General features: G+C 32.1%; 1 protein-coding gene across 1 annotated transcript in view; it reads left to right on the top strand.

Annotated features, from left to right (window-relative positions):
* Nucleotides 1-22,327, top strand: part of LOC128990179 (uncharacterized) — a 94,136-nt gene that overhangs the window by 36,420 nt on the left and 35,389 nt on the right. The window contains exon 2 of the mRNA XM_054412462.1: nt 264-395. Coding sequence (XP_054268437.1) covers nt 264-395 — 132 coding nt within the window. The remainder of the gene's footprint in view (nt 1-263; nt 396-22,327) is intronic.

A 22,327-nucleotide genomic window follows, 5' to 3' on the forward strand; every position in this document is an offset into this window, starting at 1 on the left:
TAAGCATTGCAAAAAGTCACAGCATTTGTCATCAAAGATTTGTTTATTGGTTAGGCCTAATTATTTGTATACCAAAATCTGATTTTTCTCTTTATAACGTATACAATTATTATTTCGTAGTAAAATGGCAATAGTAAAATCCACTTACAAGATTTATCTTCTAAAGTTGTCGATTTAGTATCAAAATTTAAAAAAGGTTCGGGGCTGGGAAATTTAATTCTTGGTGTTACAAATTTTATTTTTTTGACTTTCCTGTATTGCAGATGGCAGTTCGGCCTGTGGTAGTGGTATGTCTGTGCCTGGTTCTCACCCTTGCCGCCATCACGGAGGGGAGGTATCTGCCAACCAGGGGACAAGAGGACCGACTCGACCGACTCAGAGACCTGCTGAGAGATGTAAGTATTGTCCCACCTTTCATATCCTTGGATGTTGGGCTCTAGCTCGAAAGTGATTTAACATGACTTCAGGCTAGGATTAGTGGGTTTTAATCGATTAGTGGGTGTATTACAATCGATAAAATCTATTGGTTATTGAAGGGATTTGAACCCGGGACCTTGGTGACCAAAGTCCGCGATTCACCAATCGCTCACTCTCTGTCAACTTTACATCTCTGAAAATGATGACGTACACGTACAATCATATATCATACATATTATTATGCTATTATCTAAAGTCTACAATTGGATTATTTCAATGGTGTATTGTGTTAGTTAATTGTGAATATATTTACTTTTGCTGTAATAACATTTTTATGAACTAGGTGGTATATGCATAAGGCTTTCATTCCTTAGTTCTAGTTTTGGTCTAGTATTAAAACTGCATATAAAATGCCTATTGATTACCGATTAACATAATTCTTTTACAGAACATATTTAAAAAAATCCTGATGAACAAATTTCAAAAAATTAAAATAACACAACAACTTTTTTGGTGTTGCCCCTTGCTGTTTTGTGTTTTGCTCACTTAAGTTGCTATTATTTAACTATTATTTAAATTCATTCACTAGTTTTTTTTTATAATATAGACTACAGTATTATTATAGAACAGTATATAAAATCGTCGTTAGTATAAATAATAAATAATCGTTAGTATACATCAAAATTATTCTTATTCATTCACACTACTAATATTTTAGTATATGGTTTATGGGGGTGTGACTTGTAGTTTTCTCAAAAGTTCATGGGTACTTTGGGCTTTATATATGAATACCTATAGGATCACTTTAAAATATCAATTCCCAAGAGCCAATGTCATATTGTAAAACAGGCGATGAGACTTTGATGACAGTTATAAAGCTAGACGAAGTTTAAATGGCAAGCTCGTCATTAAACTTTCTGTGAATACCATTGGTTGATTGGCGAAGTATCAACTGTAATAATAACCCGCTTCTGGACCAATTATAATGGCATGTTTAAAGTTATACAATACTGTGAAAAGACGACAATTTTCCTGAAAATATAGTAATTGGAAAACAGGATGTTTCGGATCTACGTGTACACGTTTCTGCCTTCAGTTTTATGATTGTTTAATATTAATAATGTATTGTCATAAATTATGATTGAATAAAACCTGCAAATTTATTAATCATAACGCGAGTTGTGTGCAGTGTACATGTACACACCTTCGGTAATTTTCGTCATGGAAAGACATATAATCTGTTCTATCTTAATTATTATGTACCAAATATATACGATTTCTTATAGAATTGGCATATTAAACGTTCATTTGACTGCACTTCCATTTGAATGCAAGTGCGGGCAAGTGCCATTCCTGCCACCGAAAATCTGAATCGGAATCTGAATCTGAATCGGCGTGCACTCTGGACGTACTAACAAGACTACACTAACTAGACTGTAGTCACTAACAAGACTACAAGATAACGCCACTCATCCTACACTCACCTCCATTCTTACTTGGTTAAATAACTACATTCGTATGGTCGCCATTTTTTAGTATTAAATAAAGCATCCACTACGGAAGCTCTAAGAATATCCAAGGCTCAAAAATCACCAACGTATTAGGGAAACTCATATAGCCGTTTTGGCATTGGGCTCAAAATCACACTCAAGATTTTGATCATATAAACTCGGTTCGCCTAAGATAAATATGAAGATTATCGTGGTTCGGAGCCGACAGAAAGTAGGAGAAAGGACAGAGCAGTGACCTTGAGAAGAGAAAGGTCATGTTATCTACTGTATCGAGAAAGTACAACAGGTGCATTGTTATCAGGGGTGATTTTTGATCATGGTTGTGACGTAATTGAGTGATAGTTGTGGTATCTTCGCGGTCCTTAGTTTGAGGATATTATTATCACCAAACCATGTTCTTACTTACTTGTTGTAGGGTTCATTCATTCCAAAATTTCTATATCATATTAATTTTATACGTTTTGTTTGATATGTTAATAAACATACATGTAAAACAGGTGTGGCAAAATATCAGTAGAGGTTTTTTATAATTATTTTGAAAAATACACTTTTATTCCAAATATATCTTCTCTATCTCTCACACAGGTCTACAGTATTTTAATGTTATAATTTACCTTATGTATATGATCTTTTGTAAATTTGTTACATGTTTAAAGAATGTACATTTTGAAATCCACCATTTAATTAGTTTCAACCTTAAGTATGTAGGTAATATTTTATAAATTTTCTACACGTTTATAAATAATGTTCATTTTTGTAATTTTATTTTATTAAAAATTAATTTCAACCAACCAACCATACGTTAAAGTATTTTGTTGGATATTAAAAATATTCATTAAGGGTTTAATTGAAACCCCTTAAGGGAAGTTAATTAACCACAAGTGGGGTTTTCGCTTGCCTCGAGTTTTGATGTGTAAATGAGTCCTGCCCTGGGGAAGCAGAATTTGTTAGACAATAACGTTGTTATTCTTTACCAATATTTCCATGCAGAAAGGAACGTTAATTTTATACTAAAAACTGTTTAAATATTAAACAGAAAGAAACGAAATGAAAAAAAATTAACCCCTCAAATGTTTTTTTACAAATTTAGCAATTTTAAAAATCACCACAAGAAAAGGTTGTCTGAGAAAAGAATACAAATAAGAATACTAAGCCTTCTTTATTTTTACTGATTATATCAATAAATTTAAGTTTAATCTTTGCTAATTCAATTTCTAAGCAAAGGTTTCGTTAAACCATAGATAGAATAAAAATTATGAATTTTCAGTTTTTTTATTTTGAATTTTACATAGCTTAACTAACTGTGAAATACTCAACTAAAATATAAATACTGAGCACACTTTTAATACTACAAGACAAAAATTCATATTTCATGGAAACAGAAATATTTATTTCATTTAAGAAGTATTGGGTAATCAAGGACACGATTACTTCTTTGTTTTAACCGTGTCCATGTTACCTGGACTTGGGCTGGAATTTCAGTCCAGTTCAATGAAATACTTCTGATTCATAATATTATAAGTAAACAACTCAAGCTCTCTACTTATTCTCTACTTTGTAGCGAGATTCTCAGGGAAAACAAAGTAATGGATATAATTGTACACCCATCCATCATAGCATCTCAGGCACGTCTAACCACATCCCTTACTTTCTCCACAAACATAACACGGTAACTTATGTTAACTCAATTGTAAAACTTTGTTGCACGCTATAAATTGTATAAATTAACTTTTCGTCATACTGCAGCAAAAACAGCTGATTTTAATACATGCGTTTTGGGCCTAAAGTAGCTATTTTGAACCCTAGGGATTGGAAAGCATTTTAGTCCCTAGGGAGCATAAGTCAACTGTTGTAAACTAAAGTTGTAAGCAATCTTAAAAATATAAATTACGTATATCGATTGATTAAATTGGTTGTAGCTTATTGTTGCATTCTTGTCAATAGCTCAACATATCGATAGACGAAATCATTGAATCACTTACTAAACAGCTGTTTGTTTGCATTAGCAGAATTTTAAAACAAGCTGAAAGTAATTGTAACATTGTATCTTTACATGAAAAGGTTTTCATTTTATAATTTAGTTTGTTAAAGAATGTTGCTATATGACGAAAACTATTTTTCATCACAAGGAAAAAAGGTGTAATTTTAATCGAAAAGAGTCAATTTATGTCCTAGGGGAGCTGAGCCTAATTTGGTCCATCGAAATTGTTTACTTTAATTGAAACCAGTTAATTTCTTGATCTGTTAATTTCTTTTTTCTATCTATGTTCCTTTATTACCTTTTTATTTTGCGTCTAGTTTTAAATTAACTATGATTTCTTGGAGTAATGTATTACATTGTCGTATTTTATATACCTTACTCTTGCTAAATTATAGATATTTGTTTATTCGCTCCTATAAGAATTGTATGAAAAAGCAACACGATTTAGTATCTGTTATTCATAAAGTAAATTTTAACTTTAGCTGAAACCATTGACTAAGGAAACTGAATTTTACCCATCTATATGGACCAGTAAGCAGTTTATTTAAGTCAATCAAGGTGTTTTGTGAATGGCTTGTGCTACCAATAGAATGCGCTGTTGACGCAATTAAGTTCCTAATGTCACTAATTGGTCATTCATTATTGTAGAACATATAATACAATTTTCAAATTATTCTTTTAAAATTAATTTAGTTTGAAGAGTCGGAATAGGAGAAAATAACAATTCACTATAGAGCATTCATACGTAGTCCTTAAAACAGTTTCACAAATTCTGCTTCAAAATACTAACTCTAGAATTTAGAAAACAACAAAATATGATTCAAGGTATTGAAACTGGGATGGAAAAATTATTCACGACTTCATTCTGCTCCCAACAAAAAAGTGGTTACAACATTTGCAATGCTTATCGTATTCATGATTATGCTAAAACAACGGTCCGAAAATAATCAATATCAAAACTTACTCCTCCCTACGGTCATAACTGTGATAACGGGGCACCTAGTGGAGCGAAAGTTCCTACATTCTTCAGACATATCTTCAGTAGTCTGTCATATTGTGTCATGCAGCCTAGTGATTGTGTGAGTGTCGTCATGAAGCCTTCTCGCATTCTGACGCGTCCTCCTTCAGCATATATATCAGGAGAAACACAGACAACAATCCTCCCAGATTGTCCCACTAAACATCTTATCGAGAATGTTCAGCATGCAGTAGTAGTGGCGAACTAGCAATATGACATCACTTTAGGCACGTTTTCCCCATAAGAATAACATGGTGAGCTTTTTTTGACCACTTTTTTAAAAATCCAGCTCTCGACCAATACAAGCCTATATAAATGATCAATACCATTGTATAACTTCATTACTATTTCAAATCCACATGCATTCACATGTATATTCTCAAAATCATCAACTTGACAGTGCGAGGTTTGTACGCGCTCCCGGCTCATGGCGCGCTCCCTTGGACATCCTTAGTGGAAATCCACGAGTTCTGGCTACTTGGGAACCCAAGCCATTTGACATACAATAAATCACCCTTCCTCCTAATTACCTTCTCTACCAAATACATGTCTTTATACTTGGTCTTTAACAACTCCTCTGTATAGAAGCCTCCCCTGATTATATTACCATTTTCATCTTTCAAGATATAAGTCACAGGCTTTGTATTCTTTACTTCTGCTATTGTAAATAGCTCCCCTGTCCAATTCGGGGTATATCCTTTACTAAAAACATGTTTATACTTGGAAATTCTCACACTATCACCTACCTTATATCTTGGCTTTTTAACTTGCACTACTTTAGAAGTCCTTTCATGCAACCTCTCATGCACATATTTACTGTTCTTAATATTCACTTGGTTAGGCTTCATTCCTATAGATCTATGCACCTTATTATTATATTTTCGAATTAACTTTGGAAGTAAGTCCAACCATTTATAACTCCCCTGAGCACTAAATTCCCTATATAACCAATTCTTTAAAGTTCTCTGAAACCTCTCCACAATTGCAGCCTTAGTTGTAGAAAATGTTTGATAGTGATTAATATTTAATTGTTTCATTAGTTTGCTAAAATATTGATTTAAAAATTCTTTTCCATTGTCAGATTGAATGTTTTTAACCCCCTTTGGTAGAATGGTTTTAATGGCTTCTGTAACCACTAACCCTGTCTTATTCTTTAGTGGAGCAGCATAAGCTTTTTTAGAAAATGTATCTATTAAAGTTAAAATATATTTATTACCAGAATTCTCTCTAGCATAGTTTTGCATATCAATTAAATCTATTTGTACAGTTTCGTTTATACCTAATACTTTAAAAGACCTTCTAATGAAATTCTTTCTTGCAGGCTTATGAAGTTCGTATGCAATTTCATTCATTTTTTATAACATCATCCTTTCCTGTAACTCTAAATACATCACCATTAGCCCCAATCAATAGATTATCTTCCATTCTTTTAAATACATAGTTTTCTGGTATATATGGTCTATTATCTATATACTTAAATCCACTCAAAGATGTGGGGTCAGCAACTAATAAATCAGGATTATATTCCATCAAATTAAAATTTTTTTCTCCATATACAAATTTTGATCCATCGTAATGCATAGATTGTGACATTAGACAAATATCATCCGAATGTTCCCCTTCTGGTAGATTTCTTATGAATTGATTTTTGGCATCCCAACATTTTTCTTTTTTATTATAAGTTATAGTCTGTTCTTTTGTAACACAGTCAGTGTCATCAATGGCTGGTTTAACACGTACTAACCTTTTATTATTAAAATTCCAATAGCCTACTTCCATTTTTGGAACTTGTGAAACATTCACAGCATCTTTACTATCTGTACCATCTATCAAATTGCTAAGTTTCTGTTTCTTAGCATTCCAAACACCATTCTCTGATTCTAAAAATTCATAATTATTATCATCTTGTATAAATTTGCCATCTTCTTTTCGTATTAAAGTCTGTTGTAAAGTGGGCACATCATCTAAACTTTCACCCTTTTCCACATTAGTAATTTTCCGTTTCTTAGCATTCCAAACACCATTCTCTGATTCTAAAAATTCATAATTATTATTGTCTTGTACAAATTTGCCATCTGTTCGTATTAAAGTCTGTTGTAAAGTGGGCACATCATCTAAACTTTCACCCTTTTCCACATTAGTAATTTTCTGTTTTTTAGCATTCCACTTTTTATTCTTAGATTCTAAAAACTCATATTTAGTTTTACCTTGTAAAAAGACATTACCTTTTCTAGTTAATGTCTGTCCTAAAGTTGATACATCATCTACAAACTCCCCATCTTTAACATTACCAATTTTACGGTTTAAACAATTCCAACTATCATCTTGTAAATTTAAAGTAGGTTCACTACTAGCCCTGGGTTCTGCAGGCTTATTATATGGATTATATAAACGATAAAATTTATCTATAAACATATTTTTATTTAATAAATAGTTCCACTTTCTCTCAATTCCTCAATAATGGAATCTATTTCATTGTCTACTCCTGAGTTACCGGCTTGGCGACTTAGCCAAAGAAGTCTTAACCTATCTACAAGCTCATTAGGATCATCCCAATAAATATAGTCTATTTTATTACCAGTCACTTGTCTCAAACCTTCACCAACAGATTTAAATAGAGGTTTAATTATATTAAGATATTTAGTATGTCTATTACTTGAAATTGGTGCACCGTCTTTGTAACTCTTCAAATGTCCATTTGTAGCTTCCAAAATCTCTTTATAATTTTGCAAATCAGCCTGAGTATAATCCTCAGGTTCTTTTAAAGTTAACAACTGCCACAAGCCTTTTGTCCCCTTGTAGGTTTTATTTGCAACTGTAACATCATCATTGGCAATATCAACTTCCTTATTTCCAATAAAAAATTTATTTGCTTCTCGTCTAATACCATATGTAGTGTCTGTCATACTACTTTTACTGAGGTAATTTCCTAAATAGTCTGATGCTAAAAGACCAAAATCTAATTTCTGTGGGGTGGATTGTTGTAATGGTTGTAATGGTTGTAATCTTGGTATCATTGATATTCTAGATGGAGTCATTGGGAGTATCTCCATTTGAGGCCTCTCTGATGTGATTTTCTTTAATTCTTGTAATGGCTCTATTAAAGGTTGGAATGTTTGGAACCTCTCTTCAGCCTCTAGAAACTTGCCACGTTTTAAAGCTCTATATTTCTCTCGTATTTGATTTGCAGAGTCAACTAATTCTTGTTGAATGTTTTTCATCTTTTATTTACATTTTATTTATCTCATTTGACAAAGGATTGTACTCAAACACTTTATCATGTATTATCAAACAATATGCAGATGTATTTGCTGGTACATTTTCTGCAGTTTCAATCTCTAATTTAATATCAACAATTCCTTCCTTCATGGTTTCGTTCTGTCTAGAACAGTCTATTACAATTAGTGGATATTTCTTCATAAACTCAGCCCTACTAATCATAGGATCTGGGATAGTATTATAGTAAGTCTCTCTAAACCTCATAAACATCTCATAAGCTTTAGAGACATCTCCATTTTCAAAGTCGAGATTTAAATCACTATAAGGATAATATTCAGAGTTTAAAAATACTTTGAGATTTTTTAATTTACAGTGATCAAATTCATCAGTTCTTTTTCGTGCACTATTATCCCTAGCTGTTTGGAAACCAAATATAATATACCTAGGCTTCTCTAAACTTGAAGACGTCTTTACTGACCATGTATGTCTTGTGGTATTGGGATATGATGGAAGTTCATGTAACTCTAAACTTCTAAATGCAATTTGCAAATTTTTATTTTGCAATAACATCTTTTGTAATTGTAACTTCTCTCCATCTGATGGTATCACGTGTGGCATTACCCATTGAATTGAGTTAAGTGTAATTTTGGGAATCGTATCAGCAGTGCCACTGGCTGGAGCACTAGTGGTTGTTAATATACAATTCAAATCATTTTTGGATCTTTTCAACACCAATTCTTGTTTGACATTTACTAATACCTTATTAAAATCCTCAAATACACCCATTAACAGCTCTAATGGCAAACAAGTACTAAACTTGCCACCTTTATGGAACTCTTTTAAATTCGTGTCAGAATCAAATGCTACATTTGACAATTTAGTTGTTTTATTGTAAGAGCTCAATATTTTCATAAGACTAGATATTCCTGGGTTTCTTACAATGTCTATTTCTTTACCTGCGACTTCATATCTAATTTCATCAAATAAGAACGCAAATGCATTATTTATAAAATGACCTTTATCATGATTTTCAATTTCTCCCTTAATATAGAGATAACTCCTACATGGCAGAGTTAGCAAATCTTGATTATTAATACATATTCGAATTTCATCAGAATTATTTATTGCCAAAGTGTTATGGGGAACATAGGAGTGATTTGTAATTTTAACCACACTATCGTCGAATTGGGATTTCCCTGTAACGTCTAGAAAATCTTCCATTTTTATTAATAGAAAATTTTAACTTTAGTCCTATTGATTTTAGGAACCTAGCATTTTGTACACTTATAGATAAATTCTTATAAATTCTCATATCTTTTTTATATGACAAGTAATTGTAGTTTCTTCTCCGTTAAAGTCAATTGCCTTGTCATGCTGATCGGCAAATGTAATACTGACAACATCTAAACTTCTCTTATTTACAGGAAAATATATAATATTTCTTGGAACTTCAATAATTTTGTAGCCAGGAGGAGCTTCTGGATAAAAGCTATGTATGGTGTGTGATTTGTTGCCATTTAAATAGGACCCGTTTGCAATATTACATTTTACTCTAATCACATTTACATTATTAATATTTATTTTATTTGTAGATTCAAACTGAACACCAGGAGTAGAAACACCTTTAAATCCCAATAAAACAGACCCTAAACATGGTTTTGTAAAATCAAACACATTGCTAGAAAGTAGTGTCGCTTTCATAGTTTTATTATTAGCTGTAAGGAAAAAGTCTGGGATTTGCTTTTGAATTTCCTTTGCAAGCTCAACCACCTCATATGTTCCTTCAGAAATTTCTATTGTAACTGGAGCATTATGGTCATAATAGAAAACATCATCACCTTCTCTAATGGTTAATTTGTTGCCTTTAAGTTGATTTAATTTTGGAATAAGCCCTTTAAATAAAAGTTTGGATTTAGTATTAATTAATGCTTCTCCATTTTTATCTATTATAACTTTAAGTTTACCATTTAATAACTGGTTTAAATCATCAACTGAGATCTCTCCTTTTGGTAATGTTTTTTTCTCTACTTTGTAATATGTTAAAGTATTTAGAGGTTTTTTAACATTAAATATAGAATTATAACTTTGAAAATCTACTAATCCAATTACATAATCATCATTTAATTCTATGGGAGGAAAGAACACTGACTTTAGCTCTGGCTCTGTACCCGAAAATGTTATAGTAAATGAATCCATTTTTATAAAGAAATATTTTTTATGAATGATAAACATAAAATTCCACAAATAGAACTATTTAAATCTTGTATTTGATCGGTTGTATAGTAGATTTTATATCCCTCAAAATATTTAATTACTTCTTTTGGAGGTTGGATTCCAAATGGGTCAAAATAAATTACAATATCTTTATTTTTACGATATGCTGTCCAATGTGTGCCAGATGAACTGTCTAAATTAACTATTCCACACTCTTTTACTCTTGGTGTTAGATTTTTTAGTTCGTTTTTTAGGTACACCCCCCTGAAGTGAGGCACGTCTTTTGCGGCCTCTAACAGCTGGTAGTTGTCCATCTTTTTTATTAAATTTTAATCCCATTCCCATTTTTGCTTTTGCCTTCATCAAATTTGTCACAGCATAAGCAGCAGCTCTTTCAGCAAGATTTGCGTCATTCGCTGTTACTCTAGTCCAAGCTAAGTCTGCTAATCTCATGTCTGCTTTGTTCCGAGCAGCAGTATCAGGATTATTCATGTAGAATATGTCATGCTCTTTACAATAAGAGTCTAACTTATTTTTTGGAGGTACATTTTTAGCTAGATTCTCACGTATATTCGTTCCAGGTCCACAGTACCGATATGATGGTATGTGAAGTGGGAATGGAAGGTTATTTATAAGAGTATTCAATAACCCTCGACCCCTGTAAGGCTTTAGGAATAAACCTTTGCCCTTTTTACATGTTTTCTTATTAACATTTTTTACCATTTTTATTATATAAAAAATGTCTTTTATTCAACAAAAACACAAATTTAAAATAGTACATACTAAGGAAAATATACCAAAGAAGTTGGGTCTATTTCCTACCAATATTCGATGTGTTATTTGTGGTCCAAGTGGAAGTGGGAAGACGGTTGTAATTTATAACTTAATTGTAAGAAAGGAAGGATTAAAATTTACAAACTTATATTTAATATCTAAATCTTTAGAACAAGAAAAATATAAAAAAATAATTGAAATATTTAGTTTGTGTGATGAAGTGAAATTACACACGTTTACTGACTGTGAAATCACACCAAATGATGTAAAATCACAGTCAGTTGTTGTATTTGATGACATAAATAGTCCAAATATTACACAATTTTTCTCAATGGGTCGACATAAAAATATTAACTGTTTTTACTTGTGTCAATCTTACAGAAAAGTACACAAACATTTACGTGATAATGTAAATTTCCTAATATTATTTAAACAAGATGATTTAAATTTAAAACATGTATATCACAATCATGTTGGTAATGATTTTTCATTTGACCAATTTAAAAATCTTTGTCATCAATGTTGGGATAAAACTAAATATGGCTTTTTCGTAATAGACAAAGAAAGGTCAAAGAATAATGGTAAATATAGATTTATGTTTGACCAATTCTATCAAGAGGATGGTAAGGGTAAATAAATGAAAGACTGAAGTTTTTTAACATTTACATTTATTATATATCTACACATACAATTCATGTTTGATCAATTTTATAATGACCAAGCGCAAGAGTATTGATGCCATCTTCCAGAATAAACCTCTTGTCATCGTCAAAAGATAGTACTTTCTTGTTCATGGTCAAGGTTTGAAGATGATGATTTGTAGATTTAATTCTTGTCACATTCTCATAGTAATCTTGCCCAGTTGCAAGACAGTTCAAATAATGTTGATGACTAAGGAGATGTTTAACTGTAGCACCATCAGCTCCTTTAGCTTTCTTCACCTCTAAAGCTTGCTTGTCTTCTTCATATAACCATTTTAGAGGAATATAAGAATATAACTTTGGTCTTAAACCACAATATTCATACATAATATGACCACCTAATTCATCTTTAAACTTTCCAGTGACTTTTTTATTTTTATCAGAGTATAAGAAATGGTCTTTACTATATCCAGAGGTATCAAAATAGTGCAAGTCACATTCTATTTCCTTGTAAAAGTCCTCTGTAACTATAGCATACATTAATGAATCTGTATCTGTCATTAGAAATCTTTTATTCTTAAATTTTGACATATAATTATAGTGGAAATCATACATTATTACTTTACTAATATCCAAAATTGTCATTCCTAAATATATTGGTTTATTAAACTTTACAACTAATTTATTTAAATGTATAGCATGTAAATTGTTATCGAACTTTTTGCTACAGTCAAACCTTGGATTAGTGACATATTTTGTTAATAGTGACTCATCCTTGAGATATATGTCACGGAACTTTCGTTGATTCATAATTGTTCGACCAAAGAGACTATTATTTAACAATTTGTAAAAGTCTTTTTCGAAATCATTATTAGCACTTTTTCGTTTTTCAATATTAAAATTAATATAGGGTGCAAGCCATTTTGATTGTCTAAATTTTAAAATTCTATGGTATTTTGTAACAACCAACCCCAATTCCTCATATTTTTGTAATGCTTTATAATGTAAAATATATTTAGTTTTGTCATTTAAATTTGGTATTAATTTGCCATTCATTTTCTCAGGTGCTAATGGATAGTCATTATGTAAATCATGTAAGCTTTTATCATATTTTAAATCAACTTCTAAAATGTATCCAAACTCATCATTTTGATTGTATTTGTAGTCTATCTCATTAGTCCAACGGAATCCATCCACAGGCAGTGGCTCGCACATTGCTGTAGAGTATAGTGAGTTACAGTCTAAATATATTAAATAGACACTCTCTTGATTGGGATCATAGTGTTCACCCATATATCTATTATTTGCTTTAGCGTAACGTGTAGAAATCATACTGACTCCTCCTCTAATCGCACTTTCTATGAACAAATGCATGTCAATATCTTGAAATAATTGTAATTTTATACCAGTCATTCTAAGACAGGCCTCCCATGTAAGTCCAGGAAGTGAATACATATGTACGGGGTCAAGTTTGTAATCTTTTAAGCACAGGTCTCTAAAAGTCTCAAAGACATCAGCCAGTAGCAATACATCTGTTTAAAGATATAAATCATGATATTCTTGTAAATTATTTATATTAAAATGTGTCCATACATTTTTAGCATGTTCATATTCATTAGGAGAGATATGTTCTTTAGTTAGAGTACTATAAAATGTCTCAATTGGGGGTAGAGACTCTGCAAACTTATCTGGTCCCGTCATATATTCATAGGGAAATACACCTTTACGTTGTAGTAGTGGATTTTGTATGAATCTAAATGTGTTTAAATTGGAAGCCAATTTATATAATGGAAGGGACAGAAAGTTGTATGAATCTAAAAATACTAAATCATCTACAGAGAATGATATATATTTTTCCATATCTTTAGCTATGCAATTTAATTTACGATTAAACTTTCCCAAGTGTTGCATTATTAAATGCCCATCGTAATTTTTCAAGTTATGGAAGAATACTGGTATTTTCTTTGTTACTTTATAGTTTAAATTACAATCATTGTGGGCAGCTCCTCGGTATTGCCCAGAGGAATGGCAATGATCTCTCACCCTATCAAAATAACACAAATATGACAATGTGTTGAGTTTTTGAAAGATACCTCTTGCTCAGGAGTCATTACTAGGGGAATGTATATTGACATTTGACGTTTAATGAAGTCATAAGTCTCAAACAACCTTTTGAAAAACACATCCATAACGTTTGCACCACTATATAACTCTTCAGAAATAATCTTAGAATCTCTCACGACAACAAATGCAAATCCAGATGGAGTATGCTTGTTAGAGTTTATAAAGCATTCAAAATCTGCATAAATCACAAATGGGGCTTTAAGTTGATATTTATAGTTTTTAAATTGTAATGTATCTTGTTTAGACATTTCCACTCGTTGGGCATCAAAGTTTTTACAATACATTATGTGACGTTCTAATATATCATTAGTATAAAAATGTTGCAAACACAACTTACAAAAATGTTTCTTATGGTCATATTTTGTAGACCGCAGCATTAACTTATTAAAATCACGAATTAAACAGTAATGTGATTTACGACCTTCTTGTAATAATAATAAATCTATATGAGTATTACTGTTTAGTTTGGTTGTTCTTAATGGATATATACATTTCTGGTCTTCAACTCCAAATACATTAACACTTATATTATTTTGTCTTTCAAATTTATCTATATCAGCTAATTTCACAGGATACTTTATGTTTGTCATATTCAACTGACCTATGTAGGGTGCATAATTGGAGACTCTATTAGCATTTTCATTAGAGTTCCTTGGATATAAAGCTGCTAAAATTGACCAAAGGAAACATTTATTATCAGCATTTTTTATATTTAAAACTGCTTTTGTCAATTTAATACTTTCTGGTGTAGGGATATATGACTTTGGAGTTAGGGGCTTATACTTGTAAACATGCAGCTGCCAATATTTAGTATGGTCATAAATCCATCCACTGCCTTGGGCTTGATATTTGTGCATGGATGCATCAATCTTTAAAAGTGCATTTTCAATTTGAGGCTTTAAATCTCTTTTCTCAATAGTTAAGGTGGTAAGGCTTCTAAAATCTGCAATACATTCTTTTTCATTAACTAATTGCCCATTTTGATCCATTGAATATTTTATAAATTTAATTCTCCTTACTAAAGTCCATTTTATCGGAAGAGGACAAGAATGAAGAGTATTTTTAAGTTCAGTTCTAATTGATTCACCAACAAATTCAATCATTGTATATGGACAATTATTGCAAGAATTGACATGTCTTTTAAAATGACCAACCACATTTTTCTTACAAAAATTACAATTCTTATGACTTTGTAATATATGCGATTTTAGAACCACATTATCATCACAGATTAAATCACATACCTTGCACAGTTTCACCTTCATTTGATGTACTAGCTTGTAGTGGCGGACCAAATTGCTCTTCTTGGACAGCGAGGCAGCGCAGTGTTGACAGGTCGGCATCACGCACGAGAATGAAATATCACCCAGATGCCACTTCTATATATAGACTCGTCCCCGGTGACGTCACCACCTGGGGATTCCCCAGTCTCGTGACCGCGAACTTGGCTCTTGCGGCAGTGCCCGTAAAACTATCTAAAAACGCTTATATCTCGAAAACGGCTTGAGATACGGCAAAACGGTTGAAATTCTGGCAAACGTAGTGGATTTCAACTTTTGATTATAAACAATATTACAACATAAAAAAATCAAAAAGTAAGAAAAAAATTTAACATTATTTTATATGGGTACAAATAAAATTTACCATGAAAAATCATCTAAAACTATCTAAAAACGCTTATATCTCGAAAACGGCTTGAGATACGGCAAAACGGTTGAAATTCTGGCAAACGTAGTGGGTGTCAACTTTTGATTATAAACAATATTACAACATAAAAAAATCAAAAAGTAAGAAAAAAATTTAACATTATTTTATATGGGTACAAATAAAATTTACCATGAAAAATCGTCTAAGTCCGTAAAACTATCTAAAAACGCTTATATCTCGAAAACGGCTTGAGATACGGCAAAACGGTTGAAATTCTGGCAAACGTAGTGGGTGTCAACTTTTGATTATAAACAATATTACAACATAAAAAATCAAAAAGTAAGAAAAAAATTTAACATTATTTTATATGGGTACAAATAAAATTTACCATGAAAAATCGTCTAAGTCCGTAAAACTATCTAAAAACGCTTATATCTCGAAAACGGCTTGAGATACGGCAAAACGGTTGAAATTCTGGCAAACGTAGTGGGTGTCAACTTTTGATTATAAACAATATTACAACATAAAAAAATCAAAAAGTAAGAAAAAAATTTAACATTATTTTATATGGGTACAAATAAAATTTACCATGAAAAATCGTCTAAGTCCGTAAAACTATCTAAAAACGCTTATATCTCGAAAACGGCTTGAGATACGGCAAAACGGTTGAAATTCTGGCAAACGTAGTGGGTGTCAACTTTTGATTATAAACAATATTACAACATAAAAAAATCAAAAAGTAAGAAAAAAATTTAACATTATTTTATATGGGTAGCACGTATTGGGGAGAGCGCCATGAGCCGGGAGCGCGTACAAACCTCGCACTGTCAAGTTGATGATTTTGAGAATATACATGTGAATGCATGTGGATTTGAAATAGTAATGAAGTTATACAATGGTATTGATCATTTATATAGGCTTGTATTGGTCGAGAGCTGGATTTTTAAAAAAGTGGTCAAAAAAAGCTCACCATGTTATTCTTATGGGGAAAACGTGCCTAAAGTGATGTCATATTGCTAGTTCGCCACTACTTGCAGTGTTACTTGTTGGTTATGAAAGTTGATTTTAGCTGAGGTTTTCCTATACTGTAACTCAAGCTAGTTGTGTGCTGGAGAAAACATGTAATAGTGGAAAATATACGTCTTATCTTAGATCAACATTGTGCAATTAAAATCAAAACATGTAAACGTAATAGAAAATCTACTCACTAACAAATGTGTATGAATCTTAATCACAACCATATAAATACTGGTTGCAGCATTGTATATTGTAAAAAATATATATTCTAGCAACTATCCAAAAGCAATGTTGAATTTAAATATTTTCAAAGCTATATGTTATCTTGTCTCTTGACATATTGAATCATAATACAAGATTCACTTTATAATTTATGCATACAAATATTAATTTTGTATTTTATCAAACAGAAAACATTGGTCAAGGCTTACATTATTTCTAAAACCTTAGTCTACAAAACTCTATTACTGTAAGTTAAATCATATTCTGCAATCTTGCAATCGCATACACGGTATTACTTTTCAGGTCTGCTTCCAATCCTCCCCACGGCAATGCGTGCAATTGATAAGCCTGTCATTAATAGTTTTTGTGTTTCTTGTAAAATGAGTTTATTTCTTCTGACGGACACATCAAGTGAATCCTTTTGTTAGCCTGGTGATGGAAGGGTTGTGAAAACTGATGTAACATTATAGCAAGTTTAGATGCCAGATGCCAAGAGTCCTTGGAGCCTAGACGTTCTAACTCACAAAACAATTAAAAAAACTAGGAAGACAATTTCTAATCCCAAAAGTTCGCTACATATTTAAATTACAATCACTCTGGTGTTTGAAAAAATATTTTGAGATGGTAAATAGCTGCTTGAAATTAACGAAATTAACATTGCTCTTATGGTGGGCAAATCCAATATGGCTACTTGCCTCCAAGGACTCTAAAGGATCGTCTGACAAGGCAAGTTTAGCCGTTATTTTAAGCACAGTGGAAATTTTGAACGACATAAATGCCGAATCGTTGTAAGGGTTGTGAAAAACAAATAATTAACTAAATAGACAAAGGCATGGAAATAATGATTATTACAGTGCGGCCAATATCTAATAAAACTATCAAAACATCCCTTAAAATTAACTACAGTATTCTAAAAATTTATTGGGGAGCGAGCTAGTCTAGTGGAACATTGGACTTTGGTCTCCAAGGTCCTGGGTTCAAATCCCGTCAATCACCAATGGATAATCTAAACGATACAGCCACTAGGTCTGAAGTATTGTGATAGGCCAGATAGGACTAAATGATAAGTAATTAACATTTTGTGATCAAATTGTGCATATAACACTAAAACCGCATTGAACTATGACAGGTAAAAAGGAAACTACCTCTTCCTCACAAAATAATACAAATTCATCTATAAAGCCCTAATTAAATCACCGATTCGTTTGTAGAATGTCAGCTCGGAATTTCGTCAGTAACGATGGGGAACTGTCATCCAAAATTGGATTAACGTTTAGTGAGGTAATGCTGGGCTCGGTAAAACTGAGGTTCAATGAAAACAGACGCGGTAGATTAATATGTTTGTGAATTTATCAAACTATGAATCCAACCACACTGAAAATAAATCTAACGAAGGGTAGACTAAAGGTCTGTGAAAGTTAGACATAAAATTTGTAATAAAACAAACTGAATTCGTATCATTCTTTGCTTTTAATATAAATCAAGTTTTGAACACTGTGAAAATGCGCAATTCGTGCACCAATCCCCTCGTATTGCATTATTTTGCCTTGCTTCCAGGATATAACAAAATGCTTTAACCTTAGTTTTTACCTAACCTTGTATAAGGTATTTAGTGTTAACGACTAAACAATATGGGAATAGAAGAACCTTCTTATATCCAGGGCTAAATGTGTAATTCAAAATTTTTTTTAAGAAATGCATTTCTTTAATACAAATTCTTCTGTGATTGCTTATATATTCCATCATGTCGTTGGCACATTCACAAAACACAACGTATCTGGGCAACCCCATGCTTGTTTGGGGGTGAGAAGATGAAGAATGGCACCTCTTTGTGTTTATGTTATTGTACCTCTCTCGTTTTTCACCTGTTTTGTAGTTTATGGTAACCAATTTATGCCACGCAAGGCATATTTTTTTTCAAAGCTACGTGGGTCTCTCAAAACCCCCTCTATACGAGTGTTATCTTGAAACAAGATTAAGCAGTATAAATTGTGATTATGTAAACAAAAGATAAAAAAATACATTTAAATACACATAATTATTTGTTTTATTGCCTAATTATGTCATTAAATTCCTGATTCAAGAGTTTTTAGTTACAATATTTGTTCTAAACAATTTTCAAACGTTACTAACAGTAAATTTTTGGGGTTTTTAGGGTATTTCCTTTTAGGTTTTAAAAATTGAAGTATTTTTTTATTTCCAAACTAGAACACTATATATTAGTTCCCTTTACATACTAAAAAGGGTTTCCCATTGTAAATGAACAAAATAAAAATATTATTTTCTTTTAATTTTGTCAAGCAACAGTAAAGTATTGGAAAGTGAATTATTATCCAAGCTCCCATCGAAAATGCAAATTTATTATTTGCCATTAATTGTTGCCTGTTGCTACTTACGATAGAGCTTTAAAGCTTAAAGTGAGGGGAAGGTCTGGATTGGGGAGGGGGGAAAAGGATAAGAGGGTATGATTACGAGTCGCTTCTGTTAAACTCGCTTTAATTAATAAGAAAACACAACATCCCTACAAAACACACCCTTTCATGTATTTAATTTTTAACGAAGAACACGTGTTTTACTTTTAGTTTTAAAATTATTCCACTTTTAATTTTTTAAAGTTTTTTTAAAGTTAATTGTTACCTAGAATTTTTTTAGCTTTTTATAAAGCAAGTTTCAGATTTGGTGGTAACAATTAAATTGTAGAATAAATCAATTGTCATTTGTATTTAGAACGATAGGTGGCATTAGTTTGCGTTTGTCAGGAAATAATAGTAACAAGAAAATAGTTTGTATATTCGAAAAATATATAATATATTTTTTATACATTATATTACCACTGTGATGTTTTCTGGAAGGCTGATGTATATTTGATATGTTTTTGAAATATCTCAAATAATTCTAAGGCCCCGGGTACGATACTAGCGGCGAGCGGCATGAGCGGCGCCGCTCTGACATCGGGTCTCATTTAGTTGAGTGTAAGTTTGTTGAGGGTGGCCACGATACGTCTGAGCGGCGAGCGGCGTTGAGCGGCCCGCTCAGTGCCGCTCATGGTTCCAAGTCAAAACCGATTTTCGCGAAAACGCCGCTCGTCGCTCAGGTGAGTCATGCTTCAGTTCGGCCTAAAATGACAGGGAAACAGCAGAAAACATGCGATACGGGTCGATACGTGAGTTGCAGTCCAGGGAATGTTTGTGGAATGATCAGCACGGAAGTTTTAATACACTTCAGTCACCAGAAAAGTATGGGACCAAGTTATAGGGTTAAGGTGTTTATAAACATCAAGTTTTTCTTTAAAGGCAAACAATTGTCAGATAGCAACAATAGTTGCAATACGTCTTGCAGGTAAGCATAGTTTACCATTTTTGACTAAACTGACTCATAAAACTGGGGAAATTTGATGAGTGTTATAAATGTGCCGCTTGTATCGTAGCCACCACCGCTGCTTACGTGCCGCTCAGGTTACCGCTCGCCGCTCGTATCGTACCCGAGGCCTAGTTTCACCAGTAAAAATGTCTCCTTATTAGTAAAACTATTACAAACAAGGTTGTAAAAGCTTGTTCTGATGTTCTCTTGATTCCTAATACCACAGATTAAAGAGAGTACACATATCCACTCTGTTGTAGACTACGCTCTCTGATCCATGCTAACAACACTTAAAATATATGAAGCCATCCACCATTCGGAAAAGGCAATTTTCGAGTCAAGGTCGATTTCTGTAAAAGCAATTCTATTTCTTGAACCGGTTTAACGTAATATACTCGATTTATTTGGCTCGACGTGCTAGGCTCTGTACGTGCTGCCTGGGTTTTACCCTCTATTCCACCTTCTAACGCTCCAATACCGCCACAAACGTGCCCAGTTTGACGATAAACGAAGCTTTTGTGGCTTCATAAACATCTCCTTCGATCGTACCACTACCATTTCCGTAGTCGTCAATGTGATTCGTTTGATTTTACTAAGTTTTGGTCAATAACTAGATTTTTTTTTATAATCATGTCATATTTTTTAACTCTGCTCTGGTTATTTTAAATGGTAAATTATTAATACCTATTAAATTAGTAGGTATCAATTATCAATCAATTATCAATTATTTAAGTTGGGGACGCCACTATGTGCGTATTTTAACCCAAATATGAGTGAAGGATGAGTGTAGGATGAGTGGCGTGATCGTGTAGTCTTGTTAGTGACTAAGGCCGACATGTTCCTTAGACACATCTGTTAATTAATAGCCCATACAGCTAATGGCACCTACAGTTTATTGTGGAATCCGAACCACATTTTTCCTCGTAATTAACGAATTGGTATCAATTAGTATACCTGTTATGTTATGAAAAAATTTGACAATGTATGGAATTTTTACGTACCTCTATGAAACATTATTTTGCTTATTTTTTCTGCTGATTAAATTTGGAATTGGGCAAATAGAAAACAATATTCCAGATCTGATTTACTTGTTGTGATATGATCATCGATAATCTAAGCTTAAATAACCACATTGTTAACCTTAAAGTTGAATTTGGGGTTTTGAAAAATTTTACTCTCTGATTCTTAACTGGCGAGAAATCCGCAAATAAGAGCAGAATTTTACCCCAAATCAAGAAATTGGTATACTCAATTTTTCGACTTCAACTTTTCGACTCAAAATTGTTTATACAATAATTTTTAGGTATGTCGCTCCAAAATCTATTATTTATTAAATTATTTTCCACATGTCTGTAGTTTTATAGTTATGAGCATCGCGTTTCGACTTCCTATTTATTTGGTTTGTTAAGGAAAAAGCATGGATTGTGGTTTTCACACAATTACTAGTTTTCCATGGAGGAATCTCGCATAGCATGTTAGTCATATTCATTGGGGTATGTTTTAAAGCAGTTTTCTCTATACAATCAATCAAATTATCTTTGCTTAAAAACAATTTTTTGTACGTCAAACAAAAAATTTAATTCAACCTTTGAAGCACCTAGTGAGAAACCCCCCCATAACGCCAAAACTCATTTTCACACAATTCAACCATTTAATCGATAACGCTTTCACACTATCAATAACAGCAGCAAATTGAAATTTAAGCAGGAGTGAGTCAAGGTTCACTGGAGTTTTAACTAAATTGAATTTGTCCATCCAACCAAAGTACGACCCGCAATTCAATGGCAGTCGGAAGCAATTAGTATAAATAATGCTATTGATATTACTCAAACTTAATATAGTTCACTATCTATATTTATTGAATCGTAAAAATGTATCGACTGGAACATTATTCAGTCCAAATAATGTAATTGTCTGAAGGGGTAAAATTGTCATTACATAGATAATATAAAGATTAAATGAAAAATTTACTGGTATGTCGATATTAATTTACATTTTATACTATTTTGTCTTAGTTTCTTTTTTTATTTACTTTTTTTTTATTTATAGCAAATCAATGTGGGTTTCAGCTATTTATACCGCTCTAAGATTGTAAATGATGATATTGAAATTTTGTTTTGTTGTTAAAAAAAAGATTCAGGTCAAACTTTGCATATAAAACTCTATTGGAATTTATCAAACT

The sequence above is a fragment of the Macrosteles quadrilineatus genome, unplaced genomic scaffold (genome assembly GCF_028750875.1).
Source record: "Macrosteles quadrilineatus isolate MER2022 unplaced genomic scaffold, UCM_ALF_1.0 Scaffold_3__2_contigs__length_128488019, whole genome shotgun sequence".
In the NCBI taxonomy this organism is placed as follows: domain Eukaryota; kingdom Metazoa; phylum Arthropoda; class Insecta; order Hemiptera; family Cicadellidae; genus Macrosteles; species Macrosteles quadrilineatus.